Source organism: Corvus brachyrhynchos, unplaced genomic scaffold (genome assembly GCF_000691975.1).
Source record: "Corvus brachyrhynchos isolate BGI_N302 unplaced genomic scaffold, ASM69197v1 scaffold122, whole genome shotgun sequence".
Classification (NCBI taxonomy): Eukaryota; Metazoa; Chordata; class Aves; order Passeriformes; family Corvidae; genus Corvus; species Corvus brachyrhynchos.
The window spans coordinates 1,107,420-1,117,086 of record NW_008236778.1 but is presented as its reverse complement, the minus strand read 5'-3'; the positions used below and the strand labels follow the sequence as shown (position 1 = coordinate 1,117,086).

The 9,667-nt window shown below is 61.6% G+C and overlaps 3 protein-coding genes across 18 annotated transcripts in view; all 3 read left to right on the top strand.

Moving 5' to 3' along the window:
• Positions 1-122: 122 nt before the first annotated feature.
• On the top strand, positions 123-2,892 carry CUNH1orf43 (chromosome unknown C1orf43 homolog). The gene is made up of 6 exons (XM_008628743.2): positions 123-299; positions 501-609; positions 783-836; positions 1,114-1,280; positions 1,403-1,461; positions 1,824-2,892. Exons 1-6 carry the CDS (start codon positions 237-239, stop codon positions 2,020-2,022), a joined length of 651 nt encoding a protein of 216 aa, XP_008626965.1. The 5' UTR covers positions 123-236; the 3' UTR covers positions 2,023-2,892.
• An 83-nt stretch (positions 2,893-2,975) lies between these two features.
• CUNH1orf189 (chromosome unknown C1orf189 homolog) lies at positions 2,976-3,989 on the top strand. Of its 2 annotated transcripts, none has more exons than XM_017727933.1 (4): positions 2,976-3,232; positions 3,364-3,404; positions 3,533-3,665; positions 3,830-3,989. In XM_017727933.1, the coding sequence occupies exons 1-4, from the start codon at positions 3,188-3,190 to the stop codon at positions 3,929-3,931; spliced, it is 321 nt and encodes a 106-aa protein (XP_017583422.1). In that variant the 5' UTR covers positions 2,976-3,187; the 3' UTR covers positions 3,932-3,989. The 2 variants fall into 2 exon arrangements, with proteins under 2 accessions (XP_017583422.1, XP_017583419.1); XM_017727930.1 differs by having other exon boundaries at positions 3,530-3,665.
• Positions 3,990-5,861: 1,872 nt separating this feature from the next.
• TPM3 (tropomyosin 3) overlaps positions 5,862-9,667 on the top strand; it is a 20,590-nt gene continuing 16,784 nt past the window's right edge. For 2 of the 15 annotated variants that reach the window (XM_008628731.2, XM_017727923.1), the window contains exons 1-2: positions 6,079-7,223; positions 7,574-7,699. In XM_008628731.2, the coding sequence (XP_008626953.2) occupies positions 6,930-7,223; positions 7,574-7,699 (420 nt within the window). In that variant the 5' untranslated portion in view covers positions 6,079-6,929. Of the gene's footprint in view, positions 7,224-7,573; positions 7,700-9,667 lie in introns of all 15 variants that reach the window. The other 13 variants (XM_017727924.1, XM_017727925.1, XM_017727921.1 and 10 more) reach the window with 12 other exon arrangements.

Here is a 9,667-nt window from a genome sequence, read left to right as displayed (position 1 = left end):
GCGGGGGGGGGGGAGAGGGGCGTGAGTGCCAGCCTCTGTAGAGACTGGGAGGGTGTGGGGCTGGCCTGAGTGTCCGTGGGGCTCCTAGTGGGCTGAACAGGGACCCCTGTGCTCGCCGGGGCCGGAGGAGCTGGGCACAGGCTGGCTGTGAGATCCCCCAAGCTCATGCCTGACCCCCACCCCCTGTGGCTCCTCAGGTCTTTGTGCTGCTGTTCATCTTCGTAAAACGCCAGATCATGCGCTTTGCCATGAAGTCCCGTCGTGGCCCCCACGTGCCTGTGGGGCAGCATGCACCCAAGGTGGGTACCCTACTTCCCCTACGCCCATGTGCCCATCCATGCCTGAAGGGACAGGCAGGAGCTGCTCCAGCGTCACAGCTGCCACCTCGGAGTGGTGATGGGCAGTGGGGAGGGAGCAGTTTATCCAGGGCCTGTTCTTATCCTTTTGATCCCACAAACAGAGTGCTCTGTAAACGTGCTGGCTTTTTTCTTGCTGTGTAGGATTTAAAGGAAGAGATTGACATTCGACTGTCAAGGGTGCAGGACATCAAGTATGAGCCACAGCTGCTGGCAGAGGACGACGGGCGGCTCCTGCAGCTGGAGACACCAGGTACCGTCCCAGAGGTACCGTCCCGCACTTGTTCCCCTGGGGCCAAGTCACACCTTTGGCTGCTCCTGTTGGTGTCCTGTCACATGAGATGGTGTCTCTGCTCCTGTTTTCCTTTTCCTCTTGGAGGGATCCAAGGTTTGCAGAGATCTCAGTTTGTGCTTTCCCTTTACCAGGCTGCTATAACTACCTGTACAGGATGAAGGCACTGGATGCAATCAGGACATCGGGTAAGGGAGCCAAGGGCAAGAGTGGGAGCAGAAGGGTGCAGAGAGACCCTGAAGGAGGGTGCCAGCAGCCCCATGGGGAGGCTCCAGTCAGTCACTGGGGAGTAGCAGTCACTTCTGCTGGTGATCTGAGGGTTGGCATGCTCCATGTGCTGGGGCAGTTGCCAAATGGAGGCAGTGGGCATGGACAGAAGTTTATCCTGCCAGCAGTTCCTGACCACAGGGATGAGCACAAGTATTTTTACCTGCGCTTCAGCTGTTGTGTTGTGACTTTTTCCAGAAATCCCATTTCAAGCAGAGGGCCGGTACCCAAAGTCTTTAATAGGGAAGAACTTCTGTGCCTACTTGCTGGAACTGCGGAATTCCAGCACCTCCTTCAAAGGCATCCGCAAAGCCTTGATTGACACCTTGCTGGATGGCTATGAGAGCGCCCGCTATGGCACCGGGGTGAGTGCTGGTGGGGCACTGCTGGCCCCGTAGGGCGTTCCTGTGCTCTGCCATGCTGCCAGGATTGAGGTCACGCCATAAGTTCAGCTGGGTGTTCCATGGTCTTTTCTGTTTGTTTCAAGGTCTTTGGGAAAATTGAATATCTGAAGTACCAGGAAGCTCTGAATGAACTGGCAAACATGTAAGTGCTGCTGCCCAGGTGTGGTGGTGGGTTCCTGGGCCCCAGGAGCCCGTGGGGAGGTGTGATGGGTTTTGGGGCACAGCCATCATCTGAGACAGGGGCTCTCTGTGCCTATCTGTCCCTCTGCGTTCACTCCTTCCATGCAGCCCATGTGTTACTGCAGTTTTTGGTTTGTTCCATGGTCACAGTCACTTGTCCCCAACCACTTCGAGTCAGGGACTTGCACAGAACCTCTGGCCTTAGATTTCAAGACGTCAGTGAGCGCTGTCATCACAAAAGCAGATTTGCTTCGTGTTAGGCAGATAGATACCAGCTCCTCTGGGGTGGCAGCAGCAGTGATGGTGCCTCTTCTCTGCCCACAGGACCAAGGCCCGGGGGGGCAGCAGCCAGCGGCAGCACCAGTCAGCAGTGAAAGACCTCACCCTGTCCCCTGAAGTCTCCAACCCCACCACCATCCAGGTCACCTACTTGCCTTCCAGCCAGAAGAGCAAACGTGCCAAACACTTCCTGGAGCTGAAGAGTTTCAAGGACAACTACAACACGCTGGAGAGCACCCTGTGAGCGTGTGGGGGCCTGGTGCAGTGGGTGTGCTGGGCGGGTCTGGGCTGCAGTGCAGGCAGCACTGAGAGGAACCAGCTGTGCTCTCAGATCTCCCCCTCACACCACGTTGGAGGTCATCACTCGGCGGGGGCTCCATTCCAGCTGCTGGAGTTTGGCCCTCACCAGGAGCCCATTCTGGAGCTGCTGAGCCCATGGGGATCAGCCCCATGGCCTTCTCTGCTGCAGGCTTATCACACTCCAGGCTTTGCGTCCTGCACTGTCTTGGACCCTGTGAATAAACTGATGAGCTTGAGCTTATTTATAAAGACATGGATCCCAGCCAGCACTCCCCTCCGCCCGTCCTTCCCTGCGGCAGCTGGCGGGAACTGATGTTTGTCCGTCCTGTCCATCTGGGTCTTGGGCACTGGAGCCACTTGTCTGTTTTTTTCCGAAGGGTGAACACTTTTCCCCGTGACGTCATTGTTCCTGCTGTCAGTCCTTTGTGCCCAGCCTGCCTGTGAGCCTGGATGGGGTAGAAATAGTTTGGTGCCTGTTCTTAGCACCATGGCTGAGCTACCGCTTTGGGCTGAGGTTTCTACTCATTCTCCTGCACCTGGGCGTTTGGGGATGTCTTGAGTGGACAAAGCAGTGTTAAATGTCCCGTCTGTCCTGCCAAGGGGGTGTTTGCTCCCACTCTCACCAGCGCCTCGCATGCCAGCATCTGCCGAGCTCCTGGGGCTGAAAGCTCGTGGCCCCCACCTTGAGTCTGCGTTCTGTCAGGCTGAGGGCAGCGCCGGCAGCTCACCCGTCACTGTGGCGTGGGCGACAGAGTGGAGGAACAGACCTCGGCACTTTTTAATTACTGTTTAATAAAATGACAGTTCAGCCCAAGTAGGATGCGTGCCACTCGCCTCTTGACTGCAGGGGCCCATCCCTACCCGATCCCAGGCTGCCTCCCCGCCTCCTGAAGCTGCTACAAAGTAACCAGGATAACATTAATGGTATCCAGGATGCTGCCATCACTGCTGTGTTAACTGAGACACCGTGGCAGTAACTGGCATGCAGTTACGGTAACCAGGGTGCCACCGTGACAGTAACTGCGAGGCTGTTACTGTAACCAGGGTGCCGTTACTGCCGCGGCACTCCGTTAGCACCGTGGCCTCGCAGGGTCCCTGTGGCACTGGCCATGGCAGGGCCAAACAGCCAGAGCTCCTCACTGCAGCAGGAGGAGGTCAGGCGGGGCAGGGGTTGGGAGGATGGAAACTCTCCTGGGGCTCCTGGGAGCAGGTGGGGACAGTGGGCTGCAGTGTGCCCTGGTGCGGGTTAAACCCTAGGCCACGCAAACATGCTCTTTGTTTGCAGGTCCAGGTGAATGGGAATGCTGGACCAAGGCTCCTGGAGAGGTAGAGCCGGCAAAGTGCCCTGGGGGATGAATCCCCCGTGCTGGGCATCTGTGGGCGATGGGGAGCCCTAGGGCAGACTGGGGGGAACATCTCTGCATCCCTGACCTGCCCACCCTGTGTTTCAGTAGCTGTGGGCAGGAGGCCAGGGAGCACCCACAGTGCTGGGAATCGTCCCATGGGGTGCTGCAATGGATCATGGAGTCGCGGCTGAAGAAGCGTGTGGAGTTGGAGCTGTACCTTGCAGGCAGGGAGCAGGCAGTGGTGAGGCTGGGCATTGGTTGGGTACAGCTGAGGTCCCCCAGCCCTGTGCTGCCAGGGCTGGGTGCCCCCTTTGTCCCGCTCCACTACGTCCTGGGGGACAGTATCTCCCAGCGCTGGTGAGCCAGGGGGATGTGGGGGTTCAGCACAGCCCCTTGACCTGGCAGATCCGCCGAGACGCCCTGTGCCAGCTCCTCCTGGATGAGCACCTACAGCACCAGCAGGAGCTGCGCCAGCTGGGGAAAGCCTTCTATGTGGAGCAGCTCTGAGGGCTCAGCCCAGTGCATCGCCCAGCTCCTGACTGAGAATAAAACATGTTGAGCAACAGGCTGCATCTGCTGCATGTGAGGCATGGGACAGCCCAGGGCAGCAGTGCAGGAAAGACACAGCCCAGCACAGTTGCTGTGGCTGGGATCCAGACATGTTGCCTGCAATCCTCGGTGTCCTGGATCCTGCACACTTCGTCTCGCCCATGGCCACACCAGGAGATGGCAGCACGGCCAGCATGCCTCACCAGACTGGGTGCTCCGCACTGGGTCCCTGTCCCAGCACAGGTTCTGCTGTGCCGTGCCGTGTGCCACGGTGCTCCTGCCCCGTGCGGCACAGCCCTGCAGCAGCCGGGAGAGGAGCCTGGCTGGGCTGTGTGCAATGCTCCCTGTCCCCACTTGTCATCCAGGCACCCCAGGATCCCTGTCTGCTCCGCAGCTGGGAGGGCTCTGTCCCCCACCTCCCATCCCTGCTGCCTGTGCCCGACCTTGGTGTCTCCCAGCCCCAGGGCCCATCAGTGTCTGCCCTGGCTCTGCTTATTGACAGGGCTGGGGGCCGCTGGGCCAGCACCCCCTGCCATGGCCCTTCATTAGCTCGGCTGTCGGGCTGCATCACATCACCCACTGCCGCACACACGCCCCCGGCTCTGGCACTGCTGCTGCCACGTGTGTCCCTGCCGTCCCCACTGCCACCTCATCGTGTGGCCACCTCAGGGAGCTGAAGCCCCTAACTCCCAAGGCCAGGCTGTGCCCCTGTCCTTCTCATGGCACTCAGGACTCTGGTTCCCCCATGTCCTGTCTCATTGGTCCCCCAAAGCTTGAGCCCCCACAAGGCCCCCAGTGCCATTCCCAAGGTTGATGTGTCCCACTGCAGCAAAGCACTTCTGTGGTGTGGGGAGGCTGTGCTCCCAGCATTCCAGGATATCCCATGTGCTCTTTTGGCTGGACTCCACCACCCTGGTCCCAGCCTCAGTGTGGGTTGGGGTCCTGCCTCTGTCACCCAGCACGAGTGGGGCCACATCCTCAACATGGATGCGGCAGGGTGACAGGCAGCCCCTCCAGCTGCTCCTCAGAAGAGATACTCCAGTGAGCTCCAGCAGCCCCAAAGCAAGGGGATTTGGGGCACAACTCCCCTGTGTCAATGGGGCTCGTCCTTGGGCAGGGTCATGTGCAGCCCCTTGGTGGCACAGGGCCCGCAGGCCAGGGCTGGCCCCCCGGTATTGACAGCTCCACTAATGACAGGGAGTGTGACCAGGGGCAGGAGCAGGCGGTGCGGGGCCATCGACCGCATCGACTGGCAGTGCTGGGCGGCAAGGGCACGGGGGTCCATGGAGGGGGCAGGGGGACGTCAATGGGTAGTAATTAATGGTAACGAGGCCACGTGTGCGGGGCCAGGGCTATTGCTGGCCACGTCCCTCTGCTTGGTGCAGCCGAGCGCAGTTATAAAGGGCGGCCAGGCGACCCCTGAGCCAGAGCGCAGCAGAATCCCCCACGCCAGCCCAGGTAAGATGGTGATGGATGTGGGGTCCCTTTGGCGCCAGCGCTGCCTGCCAAGTGCACGTCATGGTGTGCCCTGACATGCCATGCCAGGAGACCATGCCTGCACTGCCCTGCTCCGGCTTTATCCCAGCCACAGGACGCCTCCTGCTCCAGCACTGCATCCCGAGCACCCCAGTACCGGCACAGTAGCCCAGCAGGCTCCAGGCACTGAGGTGAGGCTGGGTGCTGCCTCTGCAGTCCCTCAGGGGTTATACCTGGATACCACCCCCGCCCCAGCTCTCGGCTTACTCTTCTCTTTCTCTTACAGGCAGCTGAGCTCCGGGTCCTCCCACCTCCGTCTGCCCCTGTCTCTGTCTGATATGTTTGATATTAGGTTGTTTTATTGGAAAACCAACTAAATATCAAACATATTCTTACAGCGCCAGGGACGCCCAGCACCGACTTGGCCAGATGCTGTCTGTGCCCTGCCTCAGGCAGGGGGGCCCTCTGCACCCTGTCCTGCACCCTCTGCTAGTCCTCACTGCCACAATAAAACCTGTCTGCCCATTTCCATGGGACTTGAGAGGGGGAGCCCAGAGCCGTCCCGGGGGTTGGCGGAGGTTTGGGATGGCAGCGGGGTCAGCGCTTGCCACCTGTCCCCCCGCTCACGCCAGGGATGATGACAATACAAAGGCCCGTGGCCCCGTGCCCACCACTGCCTCCACTGCCCTGGCATGGGGGGGTTATTTATGGAGGTGCAGCCACTGCTCAGGGCTCTTGGTGGGCATTGTCCCCCCCAGTGCCCTGTCCACGGTGCCAGGAGCTGCCACCAGGTCTCTGTCCCCCAGGTCCCTGGGTGCTGACCCCTTTAGCCCTGAACATCTGTCCCTGGGTGGGAGCAGTGTGTCTCTTCCATAGGAGATTCTAGCCTGGTTTATGAGGCCAGTGGGGCTTCTGGGCTGGCACAAGGAGGCTGCAAATCCCTCGGCTGCAGACGAAGCGCTACCACTTGCCCTGAGAATTCCTCCCTGCGTCTGGGGAATCTGCTCCTCCAGCTGCCAACAGCATCCTCCACCTCAACACCAAGCACCAGCATGGCCGGAGCTGGGCTCGGGGCTCAGCAGGCTCCCGGGGGGCTCTGCCCCTGCTGCTGGGTGCAGTTTCCCCTGCTGCTCCCTTGCAGAGCCAAACCCTCTCGGCCAAGCCCCTGCTCCCAAAATAGCGCCAGGCTGATCTTGCCCTTTTCCATGCCGCCCCCAGGCAGGGCCACCAAAACATCCTAAACCCCCCCAGGAAGGCAAATGGGGGGCGGGGACTTCGTGCCAGTGCTGCACGGACCCAGTTCAACATCCTGAGGAAGCGCTTGGGGCACCAGCCAGGGTGTCCCGTTGCATGGGGGGAAGGGGCACCTGGGACAATGTAGGACCCCCTCTCGCAGACCTGCTGCTGCTTTTTATAACACCCCAGCTGTCTTCGGGAGCCCAAATAAGGCTGTGACCACCCGGAGCCCCCAGGATGCACAATGGGTCCCGAGCACAGACTTTTTGGGAAGGTGGGGAGGCGGGTCAGCCCAAGAAAGGCAAAGCCCCTGTGCTGGGCAGAGCTGATAAACGGTCAGTGGGGCACAGGCAACACAGCTGCGCTACCCACTCGTTGTCTGTCCTGCATCCCGCTGCCCACCGCTGCCTGTGTCCCACCAAGAATGGAGGCCATCAAGAAGAAGATGCAGATGCTGAAGCTGGACAAGGAGAATGCCCTGGACCGGGCAGAGCAGGCGGAGGCTGAGCAGAAGCAGGCGGAGGAACGGAGCAAGCAGGTAGGGCAGGCAGTCGCAGCCCCCAGCCCAGGGGTGTTGGGGGGTGGCTTCTGCCTGTGTTGGGTCACGCTCAGCCCAGACCCAACAAGACACTGCCTGGGGTATGAGAGAGCGACAGCTGCCACCATACCACAGCTCAAGGGCACCCCGAGGGCTCTCCAGGGCTTGGTCCCTGCCAGCTGGTGGGATATGGGAAAGGGATGGACACTGTGGGGCAGAGCTGGTCCCAAGAATGGGGCAGGAGGGATGCCGTGGGGCAGAGCTGAGCCTGGGATGGGGCAGGCAGGGCTCTCTTGGGGTGCAGGGGTTCAGAGTGGGGTCCACCTGTGGTGACACCACTGTCCTTCCAGCTGGAGGATGAGCTTGCTGCCATGCAGAAGAAGCTAAAAGGGACAGAGGATGAACTGGACAAATACTCTGAGGCCCTGAAAGACGCCCAGGAGAAGCTGGAGCTGGCAGAGAAGAAGGCAGCGGACGTATGTATGGGGTGCAGGGTGGAAGCTGAGCGCTGCCGTCCTCTCGTTGCCCTCCTGGTGGGGCTGCAGCCCTTCCCTATGCCTTGGGGACACAGGAAGGCCCCTGCCCGGCTCAGTGTGCTCCCAGTAAAACTGTGTAGGTGTCTAGGAGCAGAGAGTGCCCCTGTGAAGGAGGTATCCGGAGGGCAGAGCCGGGCAGCGAGCAGCCCCTCAAGTGCGGGATATGGGGTCCACGAGTCGCCAGGAAGCTCTGAGTCACGGCTGGGGATGGAGGAGCCGAGCTCCGAGGAGGAGGAGGAGGAGGGGGAGCCCTCATTCCCCTGCGGGCGGAGGCGCATGGGCATTGCACAGCCCGCCTATTGTTGTCCGCTGTTTCCAGGAAAACAATGGCGCGAGCGGTGCAGGGTTTCGCACAGTGGCCGCTCTCCGGCCGTCACGAGGCATGAGGCCCGTTCATCACCTGTCAGGACCTGGCAGTCCTTGGGGGGCCGGGATGTCTCAGGGTCCAGTGTCGGGGCAATGCAGCCCAGCTCCGACGCAGAGAAGGCAGGAGCCGTCCTCTCCCACCGCGCCCAGGGGGAAGTGCCTGAGGCCAGCACAGCACCTGGGCTGCTCTCACTGGAGGCCAGGCTGTCACCGGGAGCTCCAGAGCCCTGGGACATTTGTCACCCTGCAGCTTTGCTTGCAGGTCCCTGTCGCCAGCCCTGCACTGGAATTGGCTTGTGTCGAGTGCGGCACTGCAGAGCTCGGGGAGCCCTTTCCCTCCCTCACACCTTTCTTGCCTCCCTGTGCTCCTTGTTGGCATTTCCCCTGCTGTCACCACATTCCCACTTGCTTCCTCGTGGATCCCTCTCTGTGCACCTGGAGCCCCTTTTCCTGGCTGCTGCTCCCCAGGGTGGTCCATGGGGTCCCCCAGTTTACTCCTGGCTCTGGGAAGTGAGGGGATTTTGCACCGTGCAGCGATGAAAGAGCAGAGCTGCCTCCCAGGTGCTTCCAGCCCAAGAGAGAGCCCTTTCGATCCCCATTTCATCCCTGGAAACATGCTATGCCACAGGTGCCATCCCAGGCAAATGCTCCTGCCACATCTACCTGCTTGGCTGCTGAGGATTTCAGGCCAGCAGCCCGGAGCCTTTCCCTTCTATCCACACGCTTGAAGCACTGCCGAATAGGCTTCGTGGGGAATGAGAGCAGTAACAGGGCTCAGCGATGTGTTTATTGAGCTCTTGGGGGGCTCCATGATCCTTATGACGCCGAGGAACACAGCTCCCGGCTCTGATGAACACTGATCTTCGCAGCGTTATCTGCCATGAGACAGAAGGGTTTCTGCCTCGGCTCAGGCTGTTGCACCACTGGGATTTGGCACATGGAAGCGGAGAGGGAGCCTGGCGGCCACAGCCCTGTCCCCGGGCGGACGGAGGGAGCAGGATCTGCTGCAAGGCTCTGGGGTCCGGGCCCCGGCAGGGTCTGGGGGCTCTCCAGGGCTGGCAGTGCCCAAACCCACGGCCAGGCCGTGCCCAAGCGTAGCCCGTGGGCTCCTCAGTGTCCGGCCACGGAGCGGGGCGGGTGTGAGGCTGCTGGCGTGGGGCAGGACGGGGAAGCCCGTGTGGGGCCGTGCGGGTCCTCTGGGCCCTGTGAGGCTGCGCCTGGTCCCTGTGACATGAGCCCGGTCCCGGAGTTCCGCTGCCCCCACGCCCATATGGGGCGGGTCCCGATGGACCCAGGTGCCCGTGGGGCAGACCCCGGTGATCCCCCCCAGCCCGGTGCCGGTGCCCCGTTCTCGCGTGTTCCCGTCCCACTGGGGCGGGTCCCGGTGTGTGTCCCCCACTCGGTGGCGGTGCCCCGTTCACGCCAGGTGCCGGTGTGTGTCCCCCGCCCGGTGCCCCCATTCCCTTTGGTCCCGGTGCCCCCGCCGCGCCCCAGGCGTGGCGGCCGCGCCCCCTCTCCCCCGGAACCGGCCCCCCCGGGGGG